Genomic DNA, 27,406 nt, shown 5'->3' on the forward strand with positions numbered 1-27,406 from the left:
CGAGCCGAGCCGAGCCCCGGGAGCCGAGCCCCGGGGAGCTGAGCCCCTGCCCCGCTCCCCGCGCCGGGCTCTGCCCTCCGTTGCGGGGCCCTTTTCGCGGGGGAGCTTCGCTGAGGCGGCGCTAAAAGGCTGCGTTGTTATCCGTGACTCCGGGCAGGAGGAAGAGCCGCTCAAGGGCAGCAGCCCCCGCAGCGGAGCTGGTGCGGGGGTAGCGCTGCGGGAGCCCCCGGGGTGGGCCTGGGAGCCGCCTCATCCTCGGCTGCAAATCTGAGCTGGCCTTCCCGGAGATAAAAGAGCTGGAAGAGTGGAATTCAGGCAAAGGCAGATGGGGAGGATGACAACAGCTGCGTTTTCTTTTTAGTCTCTTCCCTCTGTTGTTAGGAATTTAGGGAATGCTGAGGAGGGTAGCAACATAGTTTTCCTTTCTCTGTTTGTTGTTTCCTGCTGGGATGTATTTTCTGTTTAGAGCAAGGACCTAGTGGTACCACGTTGTCTAGTGCTAAAAGCCATCTGCGTGAAGACTACAGAGATGAGCAGTTTGCCCCTCAGCTGTTTCCCTCCCGCAGTTACACAACATCTGTAAAGAATTACAGGCTCACTGGGTTATGTTTAGGGCACTGACACACCAATATGCAAGCATTTCTGCATGTCAGGGGGCCTCAAACGTCTGATGCCATGGATGAGATGTGTGGCTTACGTTGGTCTTCCCTGCAGTTGTGGATTTTCATAAACATTTTGACCTGCTGGTCAGAAGTTTTCTAGGGAAACTGAGCTGTGTTTAGATGTCATGTTGAGGTAGGGTCACACCATCCCCTAAAGAAGACAGGTGACCTTTGTAGACAGATGCTTGCCTGTGTTGGAAGTTACAAATTTGTCTGGGAGATTAAGTTAAAAGGAACTTTGAATAATTTATTGCTGCATGCCATTGTTGGTACTGAGGGGCATGCATATCTCATAGAGTTGTAGAACCACAGACTGGTCTGGGTTGGAAGGGACCTTCAAGACCATCCAGCTCCAACCCCCTGCATGGGCAGGGACACCTCCCACCAGCCCAGGTTGCTCCAAGCCCCATCCAACCTGCCCTTCAACACTGCCAGGGATGGGACAGCCACAGCTTCCCTGGGCAACCTGGGCCAGGCTCTCACCACCCTCAGAGTAAAGAATTTCTTCCTAATGCCTAAGGGAAAGGAGAGGAAAGGAGGAACAAAGAAGGGTATGGAGAGAAAAGGAGGGGGAAGGAAGGGCAAGGAGGAGATCTGGTCAGATAAAAAAAATAGCAGAAATTGTGATTGTCAGAGCACTGGGCACAGCCTGCTGCTGAAATTACAGTTTCAGCACCTACAGTTTCAATATGCTGCTAGCAAAATGTGCATGCAGTCTGATTGCTTTTAGCAGTAGCACTGAAGTACAACACAGGTTACTGACTGAATCCTCCAGTCTGCATGAAGATGAGCAGAAAAGGCTGTGTGATCCAGGAGCAGATTGTGTTACAGAGAAGCTCAGCATGGGCTGGCCACATGTGCTGGAGCCCAGAAACGACCCGCGTCCTGGGCTGTGTCACCAGCAGGGCCAGGGAGGGGATTCTCCCCCTGTACTCAGCTCTTGTGAGACTCTGCCTCCAGCCCTGTGTCCAGTTCTGGAGCCCCTAATGTAAGGGGGCCATGGAGCTCATGGAGAAAGTCCAGAGGAGGCCATCATGATGCTCAGAGGGCTGGAGCAGCTCTGCTCTGGAGACAGGCTGGGAGAGTTGGGGTGTTCAGCCTGGAGAAGAGAAGGCTCCAGGGAGACCTTAGAGCACCTTCCAGTGCCTGAAGTAGCTCCAGGAAAGCTGGGGAGGGACTTGGGACAAGGGCAGGGAGGGAGAGGACAAGGGGGGATGGATGAAAACTGGAAGAGGAGAGACTGAGGTGAGACATGAGGAAATTGTGGAGTGTGAGGGTGGTGAGAGCCTGGCCCAGGTTGCCCAGGGAAGCTGTGGCTGCCCCATCCCTGGCAGTGTTGAAGGGCAGGTTGGATGGGGCTTGGAGCAACCTGGGCTGGTGGGAGGTGTCCCTGCCCATGCAGGGGGGTTGGATCTGGATGATCTTGAAGGTCGTTTCCAATGCAAACCAGTCTCTATGATTCTATGATACAGACAATAACTCTTTCAGTTTTGTTGTAAATGATATATTAAAAATTACTCTCTGGTCAATTCATTATGTTCTTGGCCCTTACTTGCCTTTTGCCTGTATCAGTGTCAGAGAAAAAGAATAAAAGGATTTTGTCAGAATATCCTTTTGCTGCAACCAAATATCTAGCGTGGTGAATTGAGCCTTGAACTGCTGGTAAAGGAGGGGTTTGGCTGTGGAAGGGCTCCATGTTTCAAGAGTAGAACAAAGGCCTTAATTGCAGCATTTAAATGTGTGGGCAAAAATAGCTGTGATGCTGTTGTGTCTTGTTGAAGAGACTTTGAGATTGCTTCCTTTATCTTTTGGGGGTGCTGCTCCAGTAGTCAGCCTTCTTTTCAAGGCCTGTCTGGTGTGATGTTTGTTTTTGAGGAGGATAATTATTGTAGGCTATTTCCAGCTTCAGGCCATGCAGTTGGCTTAATGGACTGAATGTAGCACATGAAGGGAGGCTGTGTTTGGTTAAACTGCATCTGCTGGTGGTCATTGAACAGCCAGAGCCACCTGATGGCTTGATTGATGTTGCTTCATTTCAGGGAAAGCTGACAGCAAGAGAAAGGATTCTTTTACTCTTGGACCCTGACAGCTTTGATGAATATGACATGTTTGTGGAACACAGGTGTTCTGACTTTGGGATGGACTCTGATAAGAATAAGGTATTTTTATTTCACTTAACTCTTGGGTGTTTTTCCTTGGCTTTTTAGCCAACCATCTGGTTGAAAACAGGCTCTTCTGTCCACATGTAATTTCTGTTACTTGTTTTGTTTTCTTTCTTTTTTGTTTTACACATTTCCTTTTATTACTCTCAGTTTCTTTCAACAGCTTAGGTAGTTTACTTTTCCATTGTCTAAACTCAATATCTTTTTTATCAGGTCACCTGTTTGGTTCAAGTACCTCCCTGGATATTATCTTAGATTTGTCTTTTAAATAATAAAGGAGGCTGCAGAGCTTGATTGGTACAACTTGGTCAGTTACCTCAGATATGAAGAACAAACATGGGTACATACTTCTGCCTCCCTCCAGGTAGCATTGGAGTTCCAGGATGGAATAACTCAGATCCATGTTTAAGCCTGCCAAACTCTAGAGTCATAATATCCCTCAGGGCCTTAAAATCTGGTCTGTTAGCAAGTTGCAGTCTGCTTCTTGAGGCAGTTTTCAAATACACAGCTGGGTATCCTAAACCAACATGGTACATGGGGTTCATCACATGGAGGGAAAATATAAGGCTGCTCTGAAGTCTCTCACCATGACATTGATGCCTGGAAAGTATTTTGTTGCAGTTAGTAGAGAAAGGGGCAGGGAGCAGGCTGGGCTGTGCCAGGGGCTGGTGCAGGTGGCCTGGCCAGTGTGAACTGGCTTTAGTAGTGTGGAGACTGGTGGGACTTGGTGCTGGGAACCATGTCACACTGCACATTCTCCCCACTCACTGAGTGTAGGGAAAAGCATATTTTCTAACACATTTTTCACCTTGTTCCCCCGCAAACTGAAATAACTCCTATGTTACCTCTCATCATGCTACTCAATGCTGCATCCCACAGTTCTGAAAACAAATTGCTGTTTCTAAAGATAGCAGAAGCAGCAAGGTCCTGAGGGTGACAAGAGGGTTAAATTTTTTCCTTGTCCTTCAGAATTTGCCTTTTCTGTGAGCTGCAGATTGTGTTTACAGAGCACAGTTTCACAACAGATGACCTAACTGTGGCCAGTGAGCTGGAGTAGTAGTTTAGCATTGAATTTCTCCGAGTTCCTGGAACTTTCTGAAGCTAGGGTGAGACTTGTGCTCACATCCAGGCTGCTCTACAGGCCTGTAGGGAACATCTACCTGAGACAGAGACAGTGGTGGGAGCTACAGGTGTGTTCCCTGCTGACTGTGTGCCTGGAGTTGGGAGCAGTGCTCTCTGTGCAGCCTGAGAAAGTCCCCTGACTGGTGTGACCTTCCTGAGAACTAATCACCTTGAGTGTAAATGGCCCTTAGAGTCAGCCCTGCACAATATACTGTTTAGGTTTGTTATGGTTTTTAATACGAAACAACAAAAAGCATTTAAATGCCTGGAATTCCTTTATGACAGCCCCATAAAGTTCCTTTTCTACTGTTGTCTTGAAAGGCATATATATATTTCTTTTCATATATATATATATTTCCTATTCTTAATAGTGAGACAATATAGATAAGCAGATTTAAGATTCACAGGTTCCATTTCCTCTTCCAGCTCTTCTTCCCTTATTTACAGACTGAAAAATGGGACAGGTCAAGTTGAAGTATTTGAGTTGACTGTAATTATATTTTTTTTGCCTTTCCAGGGTTGTTTTTTTTCTCTGTATCAACACCTTAAGGAAGGTTTGTGTGCTTTTTCTATTCTTTCAAAAATACCAGCTGGTCCTAACAGAAAGTACGTTGTGTCTCTGAGGATTTGCCTTAGCTCCAGATGTGCTGAAATTTGAAGAAAAACTCCAAAATTCACTAATCTTGACAATAACACACAACTTATATGATATTATCTCTGGTTTTCCTTTCCAGGGCTGGAGAAGAATTTTGTGGAGCCACCACTGCCAAAAGCACAGACCAGTCCCTCTTGGAGAACCAGTCTTAGCTTTGACTTAGTACTCAGCATAAGTTTGTGGGGTTTTGAGTGGATGTCATTGCCACTTTAATTTTTAAAACTTCTTATTTGTAATGACTGTGTTTGTTTTTTAATGCAGTATCCTGGGGACAGTGTGGTGACCGGCCGTGGACGGATTAATGGAAGATTGGCTTATGTTTTCAGTCAGGTGGGGTTCTGTTTGGTTTTTAAATAGCAGGAACTTTCCTTGGAAATAAATTTATAGTAATTCAGTGTGGTCATGTACCTCTTCACCTCCTACCAATAAGCATAAGGTAGACATAACATCCCAGGGGAGGAAGCAGTGTCAGGCAAGGAAAAGCAAAAAAGCACTTCTAAAATCTTTGTTGGGTGGGAGATGCAGCTGTGGGTGAAATGAATGATGAATGCAGAGCCAGTGGGAATGTTTTGAAAAAATAAACTGTTAATACTTTAACATAATATCACTGGATGTTGATGTGCTGAGGGACTGAAGGAGTCCCTCAAAAACATGTTTTTGGTAAGATTAATTAATCAATGGAGAAGTCGCTGAGCACTGTGTGCTTGTGCTGAAAGCAGTTGGAAGCTTTGGTTTGTTCCTGCAGTTGGATGTGTGTGGATGAGCTCCTGCAGGCATGTGGAGACCCAGGAGTGTCAGGGGGTCTTGGAGTTCCAAGAACATCCTCGGGGAACTGGGGCTGTTTGCTGGAGGTGTCAGCTGGAGTTGCAATGAGTGGAATCCATGATAGAGGGCACTGGAGCCACCTTGAGTTGTTTTCAGATTCGAACTCTGCTGAGTTGAAGGGCTTGTGATACAAAGTATATAAATAGGTAGGATATACTTTTTATATTAAAATACAAATATTTCGAGGTAGAGATTTAATGTTGGTTAGTCTTAATGCAGCGAGAGAAGGCTTTCTTTCAGATCCTTGGTAACTTGCTTCTCTGTTCTGGGGCACAAAGCGGCCTTTGTTCAGTTTGCTCTCATGGCCCAAATGATAGTTGCTGTCACCTTGGAGCAAGTCACATGCCCGGCCTCTTGGTCTTGGGTATGTAGTTCTTCCAAGGAAGGATAATGTTCTGTGGGTCAGAACATAAGATAGAAGTTAAACACAGGTCTTTATTTTAGAACACAAGTAGAGGGCAGGTTTTATATTAAAGGAATTTAAATTAGTCCCTTCATGAAACACTTCTTTAAAAAAATAAATGTGCTTTTAAGGCTCCTTTGAGAGTGGGACTCTGTGGGAAAACAGTGGAGAAACTCACCAGAAGTTGGCTCTGGGCTTATTGGTGCCAGTAGGTGTCAATATCCCTGTTCTCTTCTGGATCAGTCCCAGGGCCTCTTGTACCAAAGTAATTTTTTTTGCTACTGTTTTGCTTTTTTCTGTTCCCATACATTTCATATACCGTGAAATGGCTACAAAAGAGTCATAGAACCATGGAATGGTTTGGATTGGGAGGGACCTTAAAGATCATCCAGATCCAACCCCCTGCATGGGCAGGGACACATCCCACCAGCCCAGGCTGCTCCAAGCCCCATCCAACCTGCCCTTCAACACTGCCAGGGATGGGGCAGCCACAGCTTCCCTGGGCAACCTGGGCCAGGCTCTCACCACCCTCACACTCCACAATTCCCTCCTCATGTCTCTCCTCAATCTCCCCTCTTCCAGTTTTCATCCCTTCCCCCTTGTCCTCTCCCTCCCTGCCCTTGTCCCAAGTCCCTCCTCAGCTTTCCTGGAGCCCCTTCAGGCACTGGAAGCTGCTCTAAGATCTCCCTGGAGCCTTCTCTTCTCCAGGCTGAACACCCCAACTCTCCCAGCCTGTCTCCAGAGCAGAGCTGCTCCAGCCCTCCCAGCATCTCTGTGGCCTCCTCTGGACTCTTTTCATTGTTCAGGATCTCACGTCTCAGGCCAGGGGGTAGTATCAACAGCCAGTTTTGGCTGAAACAGTCCCTGTAGCACCCACAGAAGAATAATGAAGTCTTGAAGTGTAACTCATGAATATATGATGGCATGCTTTCAGACTGTGATTTCTGCCTGTTTGCTCATATATCCTACTGCTGCCCCTGGCAGTGAGACTCTCCTCACAGGTGAAATTTCTCCAGACTACTCCAGTATTGATACTGCCCATGAAAGAGGACCATACCTTTGTAGAAAGATTCTGTGAAGGAAAAAAAAAAAAGCAAATGGGACATAGTGAGTTTGTGATTTTCACATAGAATCTACTGGCAAATGCATGTAAAAGAGACTTTGGGTTTTAAAGCTTGGAGTGAACAGGATTGATCTGCAGGCTGCAGTAAAGGAGTCAGTTTGATTTGGAGTAGCATACCAACTTGCATTGTAGGATTATAGTGTTTACTCACCACATTTTCCTGACATTTTTTCCCTAATCTGAAAATCTGTTTTCCTTCCAGGATTTTACTGTGTTTGGAGGTAGTTTATCTGGAGCTCATGCCCAGAAGATCTGCAAGGTAATACTTCACAGGAGAAAATAAAACAAAAGAAAATTTTCAGCATCTTGCTTTTTCACTCTGTTGTGTTAATGACTTTGAAGAAGACGGTTTGTGACTGACTTTATAGACTCTAGGCAACCTGCAAATGCCTGTCTCCTCCTGTCAGTTAAAATATGAAAGCACAGGGGAGCAGAGAGGTTCCCTGTGGAAGCTTTTCAAGCATAAGAGAGCTTTTCCAAGTAATACTTAAACTAAGTTGCCTTTTTTACTGTACTACAAAAGACAAGAGAGACTTGGAAACTACCAATATAAATTAAATAGCTGTTGTCTACTGGAGAGATGTGAAATTACTTGGGAGGCACTTTTTCCTATAAACTGTGGTATGTCAAGTGTGTAGTATTTATAAAAAGCAAGTGGAACAAGTAAACTATGTGAAGATAAACAGTCTTACAACTTGAAGGTCACCTTGATACTCAGCCCATCTGTTATCAGGCATTTGTGGCTGTGTACTCTCATTTGTCTGCTTGTCTCACTGGAAGTGCTGGTATTTGAATTCCAGGGTTCAGGAGGACAAGAAGCTTTTCATGCACGAGTGATCATTGGTGTGGGCTCCTGAGTTTTCTAGGTAGAGAATCAGGGTTTTTGGTCTGCAAGGCATTTTCTCCTGATGGAAAGAACTACTTGTTGGCATAGACTCTGCAGCAGGAAGGAGGTATAAAGCTAGAAATCATGGTCTGGTTAATAACTAATTTGTTTTACCAAGTCTTATTGGAAAAGGCTTGATAATGTCTTTCACATTGGAGCTTTGCAGTGTCTCCTTGTCATGGTACTGGAAAGATGGGATGCTTTCTACTGCTTTTTTAACTCTTATTTCTGAAGAAGCAGGGAGAGTGCTGGTAGCAGAACTAGAGAACAATGTGAGTCCTTCCTAGCTGGTACTGTTCTTGGTTGACATCAGTGTCTGGTGGGCTCCAGATTTTGAATGCTCTGGATGCATCAGTTGCTTTGGGTCTTAGAGTCTTTGAGGCTGCAGGCTCAAGGAAGACTGGCTGGGTGCTGTGAGATCTGTCTTGCTGCTCTTGGTGGTGCCTTTCGGGCTGAGTTCTGGGGAGCAGAAGTGTGTTCTGAGAGAGATGACCTTACTGGGGGCTTCAGGGTTGTAAAATTCCATGGAACATGGACATGAAGTTACTCTCCTTTAGCTGTGCTTCCCTGGAGATCTGCATCATTTCCCATTTGTGATTTTCTCCTGAAGTTGCAGAGAGGTAGCAGAACCTGGCAGCTTCCAGCAAAGCTCCCAGTTAGGTAGGTCTGGGCTACAGGTTGCCTGTTACTTTTTCAGAAGAGCCTTCTGGCCTTTCAGACCACATAAAATGGCTGTAAAGGTTTCCTTGAAGTTACAGAGATTTTAGTGTGGCTCTTCTGAGTAAGAGGTGCCCACTTGTGGTGGGGAACTCTTTAAACCTGTGTACTTGTGTGTCTGTGATCACATGTTTCAAGACAATTGGTGAATCCATGAGATGAAGAAAAGTGTTTCTGAGAATGAATCCTGAAATGTTCCTTACAAATACTGCTATGGCAAAAAAAAAAAAAAAAAAGGTCTGGTCTCAAATATATGAATACATTTTCAGTAGTATTAGTGTGCATATTGATATGTGCTCCAGGACGAGCTTCAGTATCTGGAAAAGCTTGAAATAAAGAATTAATCCATATATGAGTTCCTGGAAAACAGCAAAAAGTGTCAGTGAACTTGTTTCACTAACTTGTGAAGATAACAGGCCTTGTAGGAAGAAGCAGCAAATGCCCACACCACTGATTTCTGAGAAATCATTTGGGAGAGCCCAGTGCAATGTTCACATGAGCAAACGAGGCCACTCGTGGCTACAGCCTCAGTTTGCCAGGTGATTTTTACCTGTGGGATTGCATTTAAATTGTGAACTCACCCTGAGTGTTTGCCACAGCAATATTTCAGCTTTCAACTGGCCATGCAGGCACACAGCCTGAAGAGCCCCTGTTTTACACTGAATGGCTGTGAGTAGGAGCAAGGCCACTTAGAGCTGTGCAGAGACAACTGTCGCCCTGTCACCCACCTGTGTTCAGGCTGGGGTCCTGTTGCTGCTGAGAAACTGTTGATTTGAATAGGACTGAGTCTGTTTACTGTGTTTCTAGGCAATAAAACATTCAAGGTTGATCCTGCAAGCACTCTGAAAGATAGGACTGAAGTTTTAAGCATCTTAAGAAGTTAAAGATTATCTGAAATAAGATGTAGTTCTGTAGCAATGATTGGAAGGGCTGATATCAGGCAGAGAAAGCACCTTTGACATTAAAAATGGGGATTCACTGAGAGTGTGTAGTTTTACAGAAAATTGTTTAGGAGCTAAAGCAGATCATAATGCTACAGCCTCTCTTAACACACTAGGCCTGTGCTGTAGGGTCATGAACATGGCAAACATTCCACTGGGATCTGCTAAGCAGGAATATTTTATGGAAGGAATGTAAGGAATTCAGTCCTCCCACCTAAGCCTCTGTTGGGCTGTTGCAAATGATCCTGAGGCAAGTAACCAGAATGATCAGAGATCTAGAAAATAGGCTGGTGAAAGAAAAGTGTGACTGAACTGATGGTGCTTAGTCTAGAAACATGGAGGGAACTAAAAAGACTGAGGGGAGAGCTGAAGTCCTTCAATATTTGTGAGAGCAGAGGTGAAGAAGTAGTTAATTGCTCTCCCTGCCAGGAGAAGTAGTGTTTCTAAATTTCCAGAGGAAAGATTTAGTTTAGTCTTCTCAAAGAACTTGTAAGAAGGATAATCAAGCATTAGAATATACTGCTTAGGGAGATTACATGATCACCACTGCAATAAACTTTTAAGATCAGATTAGACAGATATGAGGGAATGTTGAAGGTGCAGTTGAGACTTGTTATGAGCAGAGACAGACTGGACCTCTCTGGTCCACACTCTTGTGATTTTGTCACTTAGCTTGGGGTTTGGATAATGCAGTGTGAGTAGGGATATGCCCAGCTAGTAAAGCAGATTAATTTTAAAGGTCGTGAAAGGGATTAAATGTATATTTTTTAGCCTCCAGCCTGAAGAGTCAAAACGTGATACCCCAGTAAGCAGTTAGTGACTGTGACAGTTCATACCACTAAAGAAGCTGAGTCCTGTGGAGACCCTTCACATTCTGGCACATACAGATGTTTTTTCTAGGGGTGCACATTTTGGGGTTGGTCGCTTTGGGATTTTAGCTTAGGTAGGTATAATAATGAGGAATTTGTATTCACCACCAGGTTATGGATCAAGCTGCCATGGTTGGAGCACCCGTGATTGGGCTGAATGACTCTGGAGGAGCCCGAATCCAGGAGGGAGTGGAGTCCTTGGCAGGCTATGCAGACATATTTTTGGTAAGTGGGCAGCAGGATGACCTGGAAGCTTGGCATACACACAGATGGACAAAGTCTTTCTTTACTTAAGTCTATGATTGTAAGTTAACTTCTAGGTTATCATCATCCTATTTCAGCCAGTGTTACCTGGTGGATAAAGCAGCATGTCCAAGTCCTTGTGAGACCTGGACTGTCCTCTTGGTTCTCTTTGGGCAAATTACTGGACCTCTCAGTTCATGTACCTCTTTGTTGAACAAGGCAGTGCTCAGCCTCCTCACACACTGGGATCCAGTGTAAAGCTCTGGAGAAGTTTCACTGTATATATTGTGTGTATATGTATGTAGTGTATATATTTATATATATTGAAAGACATTGAGGCACTGGAGCATGCCCAGAAAAGGTCAACCAAGCTGGTGAAGAGCCTTGAGAGCAAGTCTTCTGAGGAGCAGCTGAGGGAACTGGGGCTGTTTAGTCTTAAGAAAAGGAGGCTGAGGGGAGACCTCATGATCCTGTGCAACTGAAGAGGTTGTAAAGAGGTGAAAGATTTACACTGCAGAAAGAGGGACTTAAAGTAAATCAAACACTATGTAATTGAAGAAAACTTGAAAAATTCTTGTCAGGAGCATCAAGTGCCTGTTCTGTCAAGATGGTAGGTCAGGGGGGGTAAAAATTTTGAAGAAAAAAAGATGCAAACCAGGAACAGACTGCAGTGCTAACCTCACTATCTGAGGACATGCAGTACCAGTTGGGCTGGTGAGTTTGATGTTTCTATAGTGTTTTTGTGGTTAATGCAAGAATTTTCCCTCTAGAGCTGCTAGGGATTGTTCTTCCCCTGAAATTACATTATTTTCCATGTCTGCCAAAACACAGATTTAAAGTAGGTGCACAAAATGTGACAGTGTTTGTGCTTCCAGTGGGAATGCCAGCAGGCAGGCAGGTGCTGATAGTCTTTTGCATTAGCACAAGCTGGGATGTTGCAGTGGAACAGCTAAGGAGTCAGTTGTAATCCAGTTGAGCAAGAAGCAGTTGGACACGGTGCCATCCCTGCTGGTGAACAGCAAGAACTCGCCAGTGTGTGAAACTCAAGCTGGTGCAGGAATCTGGTTTTCAAAGACTCTCTGCCACAGTCAGTTAGTAAAGTCAACCTCTGAGCAGTAGTGTACCCATATGTTCAAATTTCAGGTACGTTCACTCCAGGTTCACGGAAGTTTTTACTCCTGCAACGTTTGTTGAGGTCTCACGTTCCAAGCCAGCTCTGTGCGCTGGAGCCCAGAAACCAACCACGTCCTGGGCTGCAACACCAGCAGCATGGCCAGCAGGGCCAGGGAGAGGATTTTCCCCCTCTACTCAGCTGAGACCCCACCTGCAGTGCTGTGTCTAGTTCTGGAGCCCCGAAAATAAGAAGGACATGGAGCTCCTGGAGAAAGTCCAGAGGAGGCCACAGAGATGATCCAAGGGCCTTGCTGAGACAGTTGAGGGTGTTCAGCTTGGAGAAGAGAAGGCTCTAGGGAGACCTTAGAGCACCTTCCAGTGCCTAAAGGGACTCCAGGAAGGCTGGGGAGGGACTTGGGACAAGGGCAGGAAGGGAGAGGACAAGAGGGAATGGATGAAAACTGGAAGAGGGAGATTGAGGTGAGACATGAGGAGGAAATTCTTTGTTGTGGGGGTGGTGAGAGCCTGGCCCAGGTTGCCCAGGGAAGCTGTGGCTGCCCCATCCCTGGCAGTGTTGAAGGGCAGGTTGGATGGGGCTTGGAGCAACCTGGGCTGGTGGGAGGTGTCCCTGCCCATGCAGGGGGTTGGATGTAGATGGTCTTCAAGGTCCCTTCCAACCCAAACCATTCCATTGTTCTATGACTCTTTTGCAGCCATTTCATGATGTAGGAAATGTATGGGAATAGAAAAAAGCAAAACAGTAGCAAAAAAAATTACTTTGGTTCTATTTGCATCAAGACTTTCTCTCCTGTTGTTTGTGTCCCAGCAAGCTGTCCTCTCCTTTTTGTGATGTTGAATTCTTCTAGAATCTGTGCACAGACTTAAAAGATGCACTTTTTTTTTTTTTTTTTTTTGGGTAAAACTAGATGTCTTTTTGTGTTGCAGAGGAATGTTCTGTGTTCTGGGGTGGTTCCACAGATCTCCCTTATCATGGGTCCCTGTGCTGGTGGAGCTGTGTATTCACCTGCTTTGACTGATTTCACATTCATGGTGAAGGTGAGGATGGAGTAAAACTGAACACAAGCTGAGACCACATGAAGGGTTTTTTTTTGAGATGGTGTCCTGCTCTGGATTAAGCTAATTTTTCATGAAATAAGTTTCCCAAATAACGTGTGGATAACCGTATTTTCTGGTGAGTTTTCACATAATTAAGGATCTTGAAGAAATCCTTCCCTCTGCTTTACTGTTTTCTTATTTTGGGGGAAATCTCTAGACTGAGGCTTTCCTTAGGTGCTTCTGCAGCTTGGCTCTAGCATCTCCTGTGAGCTTTTGCTTTTTCCCTTCCCCCAGGATACCTCCTACCTCTTCATCACTGGCCCTGATGTAGTTAAGTCTGTTACCAATGAAGATGTCACCCAAGAGCAGCTTGGAGGTGCCAAGACACACACTGCTGTATCTGGTGAGAGTTGGGTGGTTTAATTAACACACTAACTATTCTTTAAAGTAAAATTGTTCTAGCTCAACAGCTCATTGTCTCATGCAGATTTTGCACTCATGTGACTCTAAGTGATAAAACTCCAGCACAGGATCTTACTCTGTGAAGGGCTCTCTTGCCAGTCCTTAGTAATGGAAATCAGAATAGGAAAAGTGGGACTGTGGGAGAGTTCTGGGATTTGGAAAAAGAAGCAAATCCATAACAAATTCTGGAAGTGTGAAGGGTGTCACAGCTGGGTTTAGCAAACCAGCCTTGGGATGGTGTGGGGTTTTTTTGTTTGCTGTCCAGAAATCTGCATGGGTTGAAAGATTCTTAACAATCCCTTGTTTGCTTCCTGACAAGATTGACTGAACTTGTTAACCATAAACCAAGTGAGATGAAGTGTTTCATTTTCTCCTCTGGGAAAACTTGTTGACTCCTGAATCTTCTTGAGGCTCAAAACAAATGTGGGATCTCAAATTCTAAGTGAACTGAACTGGTGGTGAACCAAAACCATGCTCACAGACACTGCTTAGATCCAGCCTTTTTAAGAGAGCTTGCAGAGCAAAGCTTGAGTGCTGCACAGTAACCTGGATTGAACTGCAGAAGGCTGGGATCCAGCTAGGTCTGTCACAGATGATAAACCCATTTACATGGTTTTAAAGATGAGATCAGAAATCCAGAACTGTTAAGCAGCACATCTGATTCAGCCACACGTTTTCTAGATGTTTTTAGCTGGTCAAATTTGGTGCCTTCAAACTCCTGATTGGTAACAGCCTGAGTTTAAAAATTCTTGCTGTTACTTCTTTGTATCCTTATTGGTACATACTTGAAAATGAAACCTTGCAAAATAATTTCAATAACTGCTTACCTGTTTCTTTCCAGGAGTTGCTCACAGAGCCTTTGAAAACGATATAGATGCTCTACTTAATCTCCGAGAGTTCTTTAATTATTTACCTCTTAGCAACCGTGACCCAGCACCCATCTGTGAATGCCACGATCCCAGGTAAGAGGAGGCTGCCTGACACCTCTGGTCTCTGTCTGCTGATTTTCATGGATTCTCTGGCTCCAGGAGTGTGGAGAGATGAGTTTTGGGCCTGGGATCATGGCTGATGAATCTGCCTTGCGGTGTGTGAATCTGGGAAGTGTTTCAACATGCCTGCGTACAGACACACATGCTCACTGGTTGATGTAGTATTATTTTCTGGGAGCAGTGTTATTTAGGCTGCGCACAGACTGGGGGGAGAAGTGATCCCTGTAGAGGTGTCACAGCCCTTTGAAACCAGCAAGGCAGCAGAGAGCACAGTGAGCAAAGCTGGGGAGAACTCCCCTGCTTGTCAGTTGTGTGTCTGTTGCGTAAGGTCTGTTTGTCACAGGTGGGGAAGCAACCAGGAGGCAAGAGAGGCTGCAAGGTTTATGTCTCGGGCTCATGGCAACATAACAAAGGAGGGACTTGAGTCACTTCAAGAGGGGAAAACCATCATCTATGGCCTTTTTTATCAGAGAATTTCCTGCAGAGATAGAGGGACAGCCAGAGAGCCATCACAGGCCAGGATGAGTGGGCAGCCTTGCTAGAAGAGACAGAATTTGTTCCTTTCAGTTCCACAGCTGCCTGTGTCTACTTCTTTACTCTGAGGGTAACAGAGCCCTGGGAGAGGCTGCCCAGAGAGGTTGTGGAGTCTCCTTCTCTGGAGACATGCCAAACCCACCTGGACATGTTGCTGTAGGATCTGCTCTAGGTGGCCCTGCTCTGGCAGGTGTTTGGACTAGATGATATTCAGAGGTCCCTTCCAACCCTGACTATTCTGTGATGCTGTGTGATCTAGATCTTGCAGTCCTTACACATATGATCTTAACATGTGAGCCAGGCAGATCATCTTCTTTTCTTGCTGTGCTGTTCTTTGCAATGTCTTTGAAACAGTTTGTCTGGGGAGGTTTTTATGGATGGATTTTGCAGATCATTCCTCCAGTACCTGAAATGCATTGTTCACTACTAGAGAAATAAATTTGCCAGTTGCTTTTAGAGGATGGACAGACAGGTCAATCAGTGACTGGTCCTATTTTTTTCTAAAATATGGATATTTAGGAGTTGATGAAACTGGAAGACTGTTCTGTTTTTATAGTGACAAACCAAAGCAAATGAAAGAATCACAGACTGGTTTGGGGTGGAAGGGATCTTAAAGATCATCTAGTTCCAACCCCCTGCATGGGCAGGGACACCTCCCACCAGCCCAGGTTGCTCCAAGCCCCATCCAACCTGCCCCTCAACACTGCCAGGGATGGGGCAGCCACAGCTTCCCTGGGCAACCTGGGCCAGGCTCTCACCACCCTCACACTCCACAATTCCCTCCTCATGTCTCACCTCAATCACCACTCTTCCAGTATTCATCCCTTCCCCCTTGTCCTCTCCCTCCCTGCCCTTGTCCCAAGCCCTTCCCCAGCTTTCCTGGAGCCCCTTTAGGCACTGGAAGGGGCTCTAAGGTCTCCCTGGAGCCTTCTCTTCTCCAGGCTGAACACCCCAACTCTCCCAGTCTGTCTTCAGAGCAGAGCTGCTCCAGCCCTTGGATCATCTCTGTGGCCTCCTCTGGACTCTCTCCAGGTGCTCCATGTCCTTTTTGTCTTGGAGACACCAGAACTGGACACAGCACTGCAGGTGGGGTTTCAGGAGAGCAGAGGGGGAGAATCCCCTCCCTTGACCTGTTGGTCTCACTTCTTTTGATGCAACCCAGGAGGACACAATTGGCTTTCAGGCCCATTGCCAGCTTATCTTGAGCTTCTCATCAACTAACACTCCCAAGTCCATTTCCTCAGGGCTGTTCTCTGTCCATTCTCCTCATACCCTGGATTTGTGCTTGAGATTGCCTTGACCCAGGTGCAGGACTTTGAACTTGGCCTTATTGACCTTCATGAGGTTGGCATGGGCCCACCTCTTAAGGTCCCTCTGGGTGGTGTCCCTTCCTACCAGCGTGTCAACCTCACCACACAGTTTTGTGTCTGCAGCAAACTCATTGAAGGTGCCACTCACTGCCACTGTCCACGTCACTGACAAAGATGTTAATCAGCACTGGTCCCAGCACTGGCCCTTGAGGAACACCATGTGTCACTGGTCACCACTTGGACATCCAGCCATTGACCACAACTCTTTGAGTGCATCCAGCCATTTCCTTATCCACCAAGTGGTCCATCCATCAAATCCATATCTTTCCAATTTAGAGATCAGGATGTCCCCTGGGATGTAGAGTGCCTATGTTCCTGTCCTTCATATTAGCAACATTCCAAAGCTCCTGACTTGCTCTACAAAGCATGGAAAAGATCCCCTGTCCCTTTTCTCCTCTTCACTGGTAATACCAATCTCTTAATTTATTTGGTAAACTTTAGGGACAATCAGTGAGGTTATCAGGTTCTTTCTAAGCATTCAACAAGTTGTACTCAGATAATTGCCCTCTAGAGGCTTGAATGGGATATTTTAATTTAATTATAGAAACAACTCTCCATTTTTTTAAGATCAGTGTATCCTATAACAAGCGGTTTATTTTCTTGTGAGAAGCTGCCAGTCACGTTACAGCTGCTAATGTATGAGAGATGAGTTCTTTATTTTCTTAAGGGAGACAATCTTTTATGTGACACCAGATACATTATTAGAGGATCACGGTGTAATAAATCCTCAATGATTTGTCCTCAGAACTCCAATTTAGTGGTCTTTGTACACGAGAAGACAGCTCTAATTGTTAAATCTGCTGGGTTTTTTAGCAGCATCTCCAGTATTTCTCCCATTTGTGGTCTTCATGCTTACACTGCTAATATTTCATCTGGACAGATTGACATCTTAATAGACTTTTTTTGTCTTCAATGATGTGTTTGATTCTTCCTGCTGCTCCAGCCAGAGCCCATCCTTCTGGAGTAACTGCTCTCTCATTGCATCATTTGTGCACCACAAAAAATTACCACAAATAATGCAAATTACATGTAACGTACCTTTGTCTTCATTGTTAAGTCCAGAAGCTGGTGGGTTTGTTTGTTTTCCTTTGTTTGTTGGTGGTTTTTTTTGTCCTCTTGGTAGGTAGGTGCTGTGTCCTAGTGAAAAATGTCGGTCTTGGTTGCTGCATCTTGGGTCAGTTGGAGTTCCTGCTGTCAGTGCCTGGGTTCTAAAGAGTCAGAGCAGCAGTTCCTTCCTGATGGGTGGCATCTGTGAAGAAGTTCTCAACCTCTTTAAGTCCAGTGACTCTACTGGCAGGCTCCAGATACCCTTATATCTGTAAAGATTTGAAGGAGATTTTAAACCTTGTGTCATTGGGTGATGTCTTCCTTTTGATGGTGGTTATTCACTTTAATGCCATTGTAATTTCCTTTGATACTCTACAGAACTGTGAATTTAGGGGAGCAATAATTCCATTTTGCCACTTTCCTTATCCTTTGGGATGCCACAGGTAATGACCAAAACTTTGAGCCCATTCACAGCTACCTTAGGGAAAAAGAAAAGTTTTACAATCTTTTGTGGCTTGAGATTAAAATCTGTTCCTTTCACTGACTTAAGGTTTTGTTACATCATTTTAGGGAAATATTTGCACACAATGCTCTTAGTCATGTGGAAAAAATACGTGAGGTGTTGCTGTCAGTTTTATTCTATTAATAGTTGTATCTCCTGCTCTCTCAGCAGGGAGAGGTACCTCTGGTCCTGTGGGTGAGGGAGCAGTGACAGCCCTGGGGCTCAGTTATTAGTTTTTGCCTGATTTTGACAAACTGCTGCTCCCTTCCTTCAGTTGTAGATTGGGTGTCTAGAGCCTTGTGTTATCCTTGCTTCAATGTACCGCATCATGGCATTGTTACAATTCAGTAAGAACTCCACAGAAACACCATTTATAACAAATACAGATCAGTATATTTATGAAATAGCACAAATGTAAGACTCCCTGAAGTCTTCTCAGTGGTGACTCACACAAACTGACACCCCTGTTGGGACTGTGAACTAATCCAAAGCTCAGGAATGCTGATGCCTGCAGGTCCTTCGTGGAGCTAATGTGATCAAAGGTGGTGGGAACTGGTAGCACCAGCTGCTGGCAGGGAGGCACCATTTCATTAAATGTAAAGCTCCAGGTGAAGAGTCCCAGTGTTGAGTTAAGCAGGGTAACAGCAGAGGTTCTCCAAGGGCAGGCATGATGGGCAGCAGCCGGGGGCATTGAAGCTCTGCTTCTCTGGTGACCAAGCAGTCAGTGTGGTGAGGGGTGTTCAGAGCCAGGTGTGCCCAGCATGGACAGCAGGTCCTGGTGTGGACTGGAGGCCTTGCTCTGCTCTGGAGAGACCCTGTTCTGCAGGGGGACAAGGAGGGTTAGGTTGCTCTGCCCCTGCCCCCCAGGCTCTGTCCCTACCCAGACCTGTCCTGTGTCCCAGCTGTGTCAGCACCGTGTCCAGTGCCCCTGGTGCCCCTCAGACATTCCTTTGTAGCACTCCTGCCTCTCCAGTTCCTCCGCAGGGTCAAAGAGGAGAACTGGTATTTCCAGGAGGTGGTTTCAGAAGCAGAAGTGTCTTTGCTGGGAAGAGGTGTCAGTTGGGAAGACATGTGTCAGGTCTTTGTCCCCCTGGCCTGAGGCACAACTGGCTGAGACAAAGAGGCCTTTTCTGGTCCCCATATTTGAGAAGCAGTTTCCTTCAGGCCACAGAGAGGTGGAATTGGTTACCTGAGCTTTTGTTCTTGGTGTTCATCTGCTCTGTGTTTCTCTGCAGTGACCGTTTGGTTCCTGAGCTGGACACAGTTGTCCCAGTGGAATCCACCAAGGCCTATGACATGCTGGACATCATCCACGCCGTAAGTCTGCCCATGTGAGCTCTGCTGAGCTTCCTGGGGATGGATGATAAGCTGTGTGTAAATCATGGGGAGAAGCCAAAGATACTTTTTTTTTTGTCTTCACAAGTTACTGTTTTTACCCATGTAGTAGCCTTGAATGCAGGGACAACAAAACCAACAGAAAATAAGTATTTTAGCAGATGAAGGGAATCCTAAGGTTTGTTTCCAGAATACATCTTATGCTGCAAGCACGACTGTACAGGTAACAGATGCTGTAATTCACTTTCCCCTCTGAGGTTTCAATCTCTTTCCCCACCTTGTGTGTGTTCTATCATTTGCCCCCTCTCTGCACCTGTTTGAACTCTGACACTTTTTTATAAAAGGTAATAAATTACATGCAAGGATTCACCCTTCTCTTTATGCTAACAGAGAATTACATATACAAGCAATAAAAAAATACAGTTTTAAAATTACAAGTCAAGCACTCAGAAGCTTGTCAATGCCAAGGTTAAAGTTTCATTAAGGGAGACAGATCTCCTGAGGGGGTGGCAGGGAAGGAAACATCTTAGTACTTTCTAAAAAGCCTGAAAGCCAGTGTTGCACTGTCTAATTAATGGAGGTTTTGCTAAAGCAGCAGAGGCAATGATGGTTCTTCTCTTGCCTAATTCTGAGCACTTCACTTTTTCAGTTTTAACAACTTAATACATTATAAACTCTTGGGCAGAGGGAAATGATTGTAAAAGCAAGTTTTATTATATGAAACTGTTACAGGCCCCTGTGGAGCACCCTGAGAGTCCAGGTTTTTAATATTAAATTTTCCAGCTGCTGCTTCCACCACTGAAATGTCAAATGGCAGATGACCCAGGGTTCTGGTGGGGGTGATAAGCTGGGGCCAACTCCATCTCACAGCAGCACATGCAAATGAGGGGGAGTTCAGTTGTGGTGGTAGCACCTTTGCAGGTTGTGTCTGTCTCTCCCCACACACCCTTTCAGCTCACACAGGTCAGTTTGCAGCTGGCTGCATTTAGGCTCATGTTAGTGGCAAATCAAGCTCAGGATGTGTTTATTCTCTGGGTTCTGCCATTCTGAATTTCAGTACTGTCTGATCTATGTTAAAGTACTGCCTGTTCCAGAGGGTGGTGGAGCACTGGAATGGGCTCCCCAGGGAAGCAGGAATTGCACCGAGGTGACAACATTAAGGAAACACTTGGACAACACCCTCAGGGACATGGTGTGAACTTTGGGGTTGTCCTGTTCTGGGGCAGGAGTTGGACTTGGTGACCCAGGTTGTCTGAGGAGGTGGTTGAGCCACCATCCCTGGAGACCTCTAAGAAGACAGATGTGGTGCCAGGGGACAGGGTTTAACACTGCAGAGTTAGGGTGGTGGTTGGACTCAATGATCTTGAAGGTCTTTTCCAACCAGAATGATACTTCTTATGTGAATTAGGAAAAACAAAAACCCCCCAAACCCTCCCGCAGGCTTTGAGAAGGGAAGAAATAAAATTACTTGAATAATATGTAAATCTTCCCCAACTTTTCTTTTGCCTCAGTCTCAGGAACAACCAGGGTAGGCAAGGTTGCCATGACTAGCTGGAAACAAGGCATTCCAGGAGCCAGGAGGCAGCTGTGCGTAGGTGTCGCTGCTGCTCCACACATCATTCCCAGCTGGGACCGTGGGAACGTGGCTCCTGTGTCACAGCTTGGATGTCACTGTGCAGCCCCAGCTGCACAGGGAGCTGAGCAGGGTTCCAGTGGGAGAGTGTGATGCAGGGATCTGTGTTTCCATGCTCTGCTGCTGCCCTCGGGGGGGTGGGCACAGCAGGGGCTGCACTGGCCTCTGCTCACAGGGGGTTCTGAACCTGCACAGAGTAAATCATAAATGTGGCTTGGAGAGTTTCTGAGCTCCAGGAAGTACCATTTGCTTTTACTCACTAGAAATTGTTCTTTGAAAGCATAGCCTGCCAATAATTAAGTTACAAGAAAGAAGTTCTTAACATCTGATTCAAAGTTGTAATTTATGGCAAGCTCTCTGCAGAGGAAGTGTCCCAGAGATGTTCCCTGCTGGAATGATGAAGTGGCAGTTTTGATAGAGCAGCACTAGTTACTTCCTGGAACAGAGGCTGCAACCATGACTAAAAGTTTCTTTCTTCCACTGTCCCCACCTGTTGTTTTTTTTTAAAAATCTGCAAATTCTGAAATGTTTAAAAAACTGATACCAACAAGACTGATTTGGCATCTGCCTGTGTATGTAAAGATACAAATATGTATGTGTGTGTCCTCCTAAGGGCTCTGCTTGCCCCTCCCTTGCAGATTGTTGATGAGAGGGAATTCTTTGAGATCATGCCTTCCTATGCCAGAAACATCATTGTTGGCTTTGCCAGGATGAATGGCCGGACTGTTGGGATCGTGGGCAACCAACCCAAAGTGGCATCAGGTGAGCTAGCTGTGCCAGGGTGACACTTTTTAATGGTGTTTGTGCCTCCTCTGCTTTGTTCTTTTGCTGGCTGTGAGGGTGACTGATGATGTTCTGGTTCATCCCTCCACTCATTCTCCCTTTTTTCCTACTGTTTTTTGTCTCCAATCTCACTTAATGCATGTGTAATGTGGTAGAACTAACTGGAAACACAGCTGTTTGCTTCAGTGATTCTACAGGGTGGTCTTGCTCCCAGGTGACTCAGTGGAGAACAGGGTAGGTGGGTAGGAGGCCACCACTTAGGTGGCAGCAGCAGCCTGCAATTAACTGGGTTAATATGGAAACTGCACTTACTGGGCAGCACTGGAACACCTAAAGCTCTTCTGCAGTGTGAGGGAACTTGTTTTTTTTATCAACTTGCTGGAGCTGGAACAGTGTAAACCTTTCGGGCCTGAGAAGTCATGACCTCCCAATAATTCAGATGTGAAGGTACAACATGTACCTACAGCTAATAAAATCCTTTTCAACTGCCAAGGGATTTTGCTTTCCCTCCTTAAGGTAATTTCTGAGGTGACTTTCACTAATTAGGACTTCCTGGTTTTCTCCTTGTTTTTAATTTTTTGTGCCTTTTTTTTTTTTTTTTTTAAATCAGATGACCCAGTATGATGATTTATTCTTTAGATAATCTTGACAAGATGTGACCATCAAAATACTGGACAGTCAGCAGGTTTTGATATTACTTTTATCTTTATTTGATATTCTCCATTTTAACCAACATTTCAGATAGATACTCATAGATTAAATGTGTTCAGGTTTAAGGAACATAAAACAGCCCATAATTCTAAATGGCACTTATTAAAGGACAGAAATACTCTGCAGTATGTTTAAAAAAATTACTGATCTTTCTCAAAAGTCTTTTAAAATTCTCTTGCTTATTATTATTTTTTTAATGGAGAACTGTGGAGAGAGAGATGACTGACCTGAAAAAAAAAACTACCAGTAAAGACAAAATTACGGGAAAATATATTTCAAGAATAGAATTTGAACTGCTACTTTTTGAGATAGAAAGCCTCTATGTCATAGTGGTCAGAAGAATTAAATGAGTGACCGTTGAGTGTAGCCTGTACTCTAATCTTGTTTCTAAGGCAGCAAAACTTGGTGGCAGATTATCTCCATGTTAGCTGCAGATAAGCCTTTGTTTTAACCTTTTGACCTGGACAGGCTGGAGAGTTGGGCAGAGAAGAACCTCATGAGGTTCAGTAAGAGCAAGTGCAGGGTCCTGCACCTTGGAAGGAAGAACCCCAAGCACCAATACAGGCTAAGGCAGGACCTGCTGGAAGGCAGTTCAGAGGAGAAGGATCTGGGAGTCCTGATAGACAGTAAATGATCCATGAACCAGCACTGTGTCCTTGTGGCTAAGAGGGCCAGTGGAATCCTGGGGTGCATGAGGAAGAGTGTGGCCAGTAGGTTGAGAGAGGTCACTCTGCCCCTCTGCTCTGCCCTGGTGAGGCCACATCTGGAGAACTGGGACCAGTTCTGGGCTCCCCAGTTCAAGAGAGACAGGGAACTGCTGAAGAGAGTCCAGGGGAGGGCAACAAAGATGACAGGGGGGTTGGAGCATCTCCCTGATGAGGAAAGGCTGGGAGGGCTGGGGCTGGGGAGTCCTGATAGACAGTAAATGATCCATGAACCAGCACTGTGTCCTTGTGGCTAAGAGGGCCAGTGGAATCCTGGGGTGCATGAGGAAGAGTGTGGCCAGTAGGTTGAGAGAGGTCACTCTGCCCCTCTGCTCTGCCCTGGTGAGGCCACATCTGGAGAACTGGGACCAGTTCTGGGCTCCCCAGTTCAAGAGAGACAGGGAACTGCTGAAGAGAGTCCAGGGGAGGGCAACAAAGATGACAGGGGGGTTGGAGCATCTCCCTGATGAGGAAAGGCTGGGAGAGCTGGGGCTGTTCAGCCTGGAGAGGAGGAGGCTGAGGGGAGACCTTGTTCATGCCTGTAGGTATCTCAGGGTGGGTGCAGGAGGATGGAGCCAGACTCTGCTCATCAGTGCCCAGGGACAGGACGAGGGGCAATGGGCACAGGCTGGAACGTGGGAAGTGCCAGTGAAATATGAGGAGAAACTTCTTTATGGTGAGGGTGACAGAGCCCTGGGACAGGCTGCCCAGGGAGGGTGTGGAGTCTCCATCTCTGGAGATATTCAAACCCCCTGGATGCAGCCCTGGGGAATGTGCTCTGGGTGATCCTACTGCAGTGGGAGTGTTGGACTAGATGGTCTCTAGAGATCCCTTCCAGCCCTGACAGTTCTGTGATCCTGTGGTTAAGCTGATGGCAGCTAAAGCAGAGTGTGATTTTGAGCACTGCCTTGAATTCCTGCCAGGAGGGGCTCACTGGAGTGGTTAAACCTTGGCCCTTGTTCCTCAGGGTGCTTGGACATCAACTCCTCTGTGAAAGGCGCCCGCTTCGTTCGGTTCTGCGACGCTTTCAACATCCCTCTCATCACTTTTGTGGATGTGCCTGGATTCCTGCCAGGTAAGCCTTGCCAGTCTCTTTCAGCTCCCTGCAGGGTGCTGGTGGTGCTAAAAACCCCTTTTCAAAACCATCTGAGAAGACCTTTATTGTAAGAAATTTAAATAAGCTGGGTTTTAAAAATCCACTTTTTGGGATAGAAACTGTACTGAAGTACAGTAGTTATTACAAAAAGATAATGAAATATGCAGTAAATTGCAGGAAAATGAAATAGGTGCCTAATGATGGCACTGACAGTGCTACTGACAGTGCTGCTGGTGTGTTCTGAGCTCCCAGAGCACTGCTGGGCTGTCCTGGGGAGGGGCCAGGTCCTGCAGGAAGGTCCTGTTGGAGGGCCCAGCAGGTGGATAGAGCTGCTGGGATGAGCCGATTGCCAGGCTGTAGGTGTGTCATGCTCTGGAAAGCTCCGTCCTGCCAGCTGGAATCCCACCAAAGCTGGATTGTTGCCTGTCCAAAATAAAACTGCATTCCCTGGAGAGAGTGTCCTTGTCATAATCAGTTTGGAAGTGACAGTGTTTTCTTTATTATAACAAGCCTTCATGTCCCTCTAAGTGCTCAGCTGTTCTATTTAGGTGCTGTTTTACTCAGAGGCCTGTGTGGTGGATGGTGGTGCCAGAAGGCCCTGCAGAGCCTGTGGCTTCCCCAGAGGCTGTGGAAGGCAGTCCAGCACCCTGTTACAGAGCAGGCTTACAGGAGAGGGCAGCACTGCAGGTTGTCCTGTGGTCAGGGAGGCTGCTGCCCCCAGCAGCACCAGGAACAGCACTTCAGGGCTTCGGGAAGATGTGTTCCAACAAGTCTGCTCATCCCTGGAGTTACAGAACCAATAGGTGCCACCCCCTCCCTGGATCTTTGAAAGCCTGTGGTCTTCCACACTCCAAGGCATTTTCCAGTTAAAAGGTCCTGGGCAGGGCAGCCAGGCTGCCTTCAGGATGGGCTAGAAAAAGGAGGTTTGGCAGAGTAGGTTTCTGGGGAAGTGACTTTAAGTTGTGTTTTTCACTGCTGGTCACATTTGGAATCTTGAAAATTATGTAACTATTTAGTTCCTAGGAAGAGACCATCTGTTGAGTGTTCTGGTTCTGTGACCTTGTGTACAAATACAGACTCATTTGATGAGAAGGTTTTGGAAGAGTTGCTCCTGGGTATTGTCTTCAATATTACCTACAATAGTAATATGTTAGGTTTGCTGCTGGTAATGGATGATGGCAACAGCCAAACTGGATACAGGCCTTTTGACAATTCCCTGGAGTGAAAAGAATTGTTTGTCATTTGTAGGTACAGCTCAGGAGTACGGTGGAATCATTCGCCACGGTGCAAAACTGCTGTTTGCTTTTGCAGAAGCAACGGTGCCTAAAATTACCATCATCACCAGGAAGGTCAGTGGGCACTATTTCCTGGGTTCTTTCAGAGTTCCTGTTTCCACTAGTAGCAGTGTTAGCTTATGTGAAGCTTTGTCCATCTGTCCTTGTCACAACCTCCATTCGCCCCATCTGGGAACACCTCTTGATGTCACGTTCCAAGAGGCTGGTTTTTCTACTCTCAGCCTGTTCCCTCTGCTCCTTCATTCCTTTGGTCTCTGCACTCCTCTGAACTGGCACGTTTCTGCTCCTTGCTGTCCCCCTGGAATGCCCTCAGTCAGGTGTTTGTCCTGTGCCACCCAGCTTGTCTCACTGAGGACGTGCCATTGGTCTGCACGCAGCAGCTCTCTCTGTCCTTGCCCCTTCAGTCTCCTTTCCCACAACCAGTCCCAGCTGTAGCTGCTTCTGCTTTGCTTGCAGATGTAACACTCATGGTTCCTCTTCTGTGTACTTTTGTTATAGTCTACTTCATTTTCTTCCTCTCTCTTTTTCCATCAGGAACCAGACACCATTCTGCCATAAGCTCAGGGGACCTGCTGGGTCCTAAAAAGCTTTTTCCTTGCTTTTTTTTCTGCTGGGCTTTGGCCTTATCACAGCAAAAAGATAAATGAACTTCCCCTCTTTTGGTCCCTTTGCCTTCTCTGGGTCTCCTGAATATCACCATCCTGTAGCTCCCCAGCCTGTAGCCCTGCTGCAGTTTGCAGAACAGCTGGAGCCGGCTGTGCTGCAGCCCTGCAGTGCCTGCTCATCAGGGCTGGCAGCACCACCCAGCACAGAGTCTGTGGCCTCCCTTCCCTGCCTGGAGCACACAGGGGGTTGGTGTGTGTGCAGGTTGCAGGCCTGGTGTTCCAGGTGTACACCCATTCCTCTCCAGCTGCTACCATGAATGGTCTTGGATACCAGCACCCCCTTCCCTGCTCTTTTGTGGCTCTAGTTAAGAGATACTGGTCCGAGCAGTGTGTTGCAGCAGAATGGAAACACTCATGCCCCCGTTGGGGTAAAAAGGAGTGCCACTTGCTTGCCATTGGAATAGCAAAAACTGCAGGAGGCCTGCAAGGTATTGCTGCTCTGGGGTCATCCCACACTAATAGGTCCCTTGGTCTTTTGTTCCAGGCCTATGGGGGTGCCTACGATGTGATGAGTTCCAAGCACTTACGAGGCGACGCCAATTACGCCTGGCCCACGGCAGAGGTGGCCGTGATGGGAGCCAAGGTACCTCAGCTAGCCCTGCTGGGCTCTCCCTGCAGCACCTGCCCTGGATGCACATTCCTGGGCTGGGGAGGGGAAGGGGCTGATGGTGCAGGCAGCTCTGCCCTGCTGAGCTGCCACTCCCCCTCCATCTTCCCAGGGTGCCGTCCAGATCATTTTCAGAGGGAAGGAGGTGGGTGCAGAGGCTGAGTATGTGGAGAAGTTTGCCAACCCCTTTCCTGCAGCCATGAGAGGTACAGTTATTCCCCCACACTGTGTCCCCTGGTTGCACATAGGTACATTTGTAGCTGTTCAGCTTTTTGGTAGTAAGTTATTCAGTTATTCACACATCTGTGTCTGCTCAGAAAGGGGATGCTTAACCAGGGCTTGAGCATGTGAAGGAAAAACACATCCAGGTACAAAGCTTTGGTTGGACAGAGACTGGTGAGATGTGGGGACTGCACTGAAAAGCAGATTTTCAATTTTCTAGATATTAGAACACCTCTGAAAACTCAGAGATGTGCTTTGATGATCTATTTGACAGTCTGAGACACAAACCAGTGGCCTTAAGGAAGGGTCAGAGTCCAGTGCAGTTCATTGATGGGACTCTTTGGAGTAAATTTCTCAACTGTTCTTAGTTCTGAATTTTCCTTCTACCTTTAGCATTAGCTGTGCTCTAGAAGGCAGCTATGTAGGCTGGACTCAGCTCTCTCTGTGTCCAGCCATGCTGGCTGATTTTGCTGATTGGTTTTGCAACTCATTTAAATCCTGTGAATAGTGCACTGAGCTGGGAAGCCTCAGCCAAGCTCTTCTCCACCAGGGCTACCATGCAGTGTTGGTCCCTCTGGTTTTGCAGCAGACTGTCAGTCTTGGAGCCAGAAAAGTATCCAGACTCCTGCATGTGCAAAGCCAAGGGGTGTCTCTTGTAACCACCACTGCTGAAC

At 46.4% G+C, this 27,406-nt stretch overlaps 1 protein-coding gene across 1 annotated transcript in view; it reads left to right on the top strand.

Annotated features, from left to right (window-relative positions):
• Positions 1-2,704: 2,704 nt before the first annotated feature.
• The window catches only part of PCCB (propionyl CoA carboxylase, beta polypeptide), a 25,281-nt gene continuing 579 nt past the window's right edge, over positions 2,705-27,406 (top strand). The window contains exons 1-13 of the mRNA XM_009993500.1: positions 2,705-2,821; positions 4,863-4,931; positions 7,155-7,211; positions 10,477-10,590; positions 12,667-12,777; positions 13,072-13,180; positions 14,081-14,201; positions 18,917-18,998; positions 21,288-21,411; positions 23,815-23,922; positions 25,192-25,292; positions 26,388-26,486; positions 26,623-26,716. Of these exons, the coding sequence (XP_009991802.1) occupies positions 2,768-2,821; positions 4,863-4,931; positions 7,155-7,211; positions 10,477-10,590; positions 12,667-12,777; positions 13,072-13,180; positions 14,081-14,201; positions 18,917-18,998; positions 21,288-21,411; positions 23,815-23,922; positions 25,192-25,292; positions 26,388-26,486; positions 26,623-26,716 (1,243 nt within the window). The 5' untranslated portion in view covers positions 2,705-2,767. The remainder of the gene's footprint in view (positions 2,822-4,862; positions 4,932-7,154; positions 7,212-10,476; positions 10,591-12,666; positions 12,778-13,071; positions 13,181-14,080; positions 14,202-18,916; positions 18,999-21,287; positions 21,412-23,814; positions 23,923-25,191; positions 25,293-26,387; positions 26,487-26,622; positions 26,717-27,406) is intronic.

The sequence above is a fragment of the Chaetura pelagica genome, unplaced genomic scaffold (genome assembly GCF_000747805.2).
Source record: "Chaetura pelagica isolate M959 unplaced genomic scaffold, ChaPel_1.0 scaffold192, whole genome shotgun sequence".
Lineage (NCBI taxonomy): Eukaryota > Metazoa > Chordata > Aves > Apodiformes > Apodidae > Chaetura > Chaetura pelagica.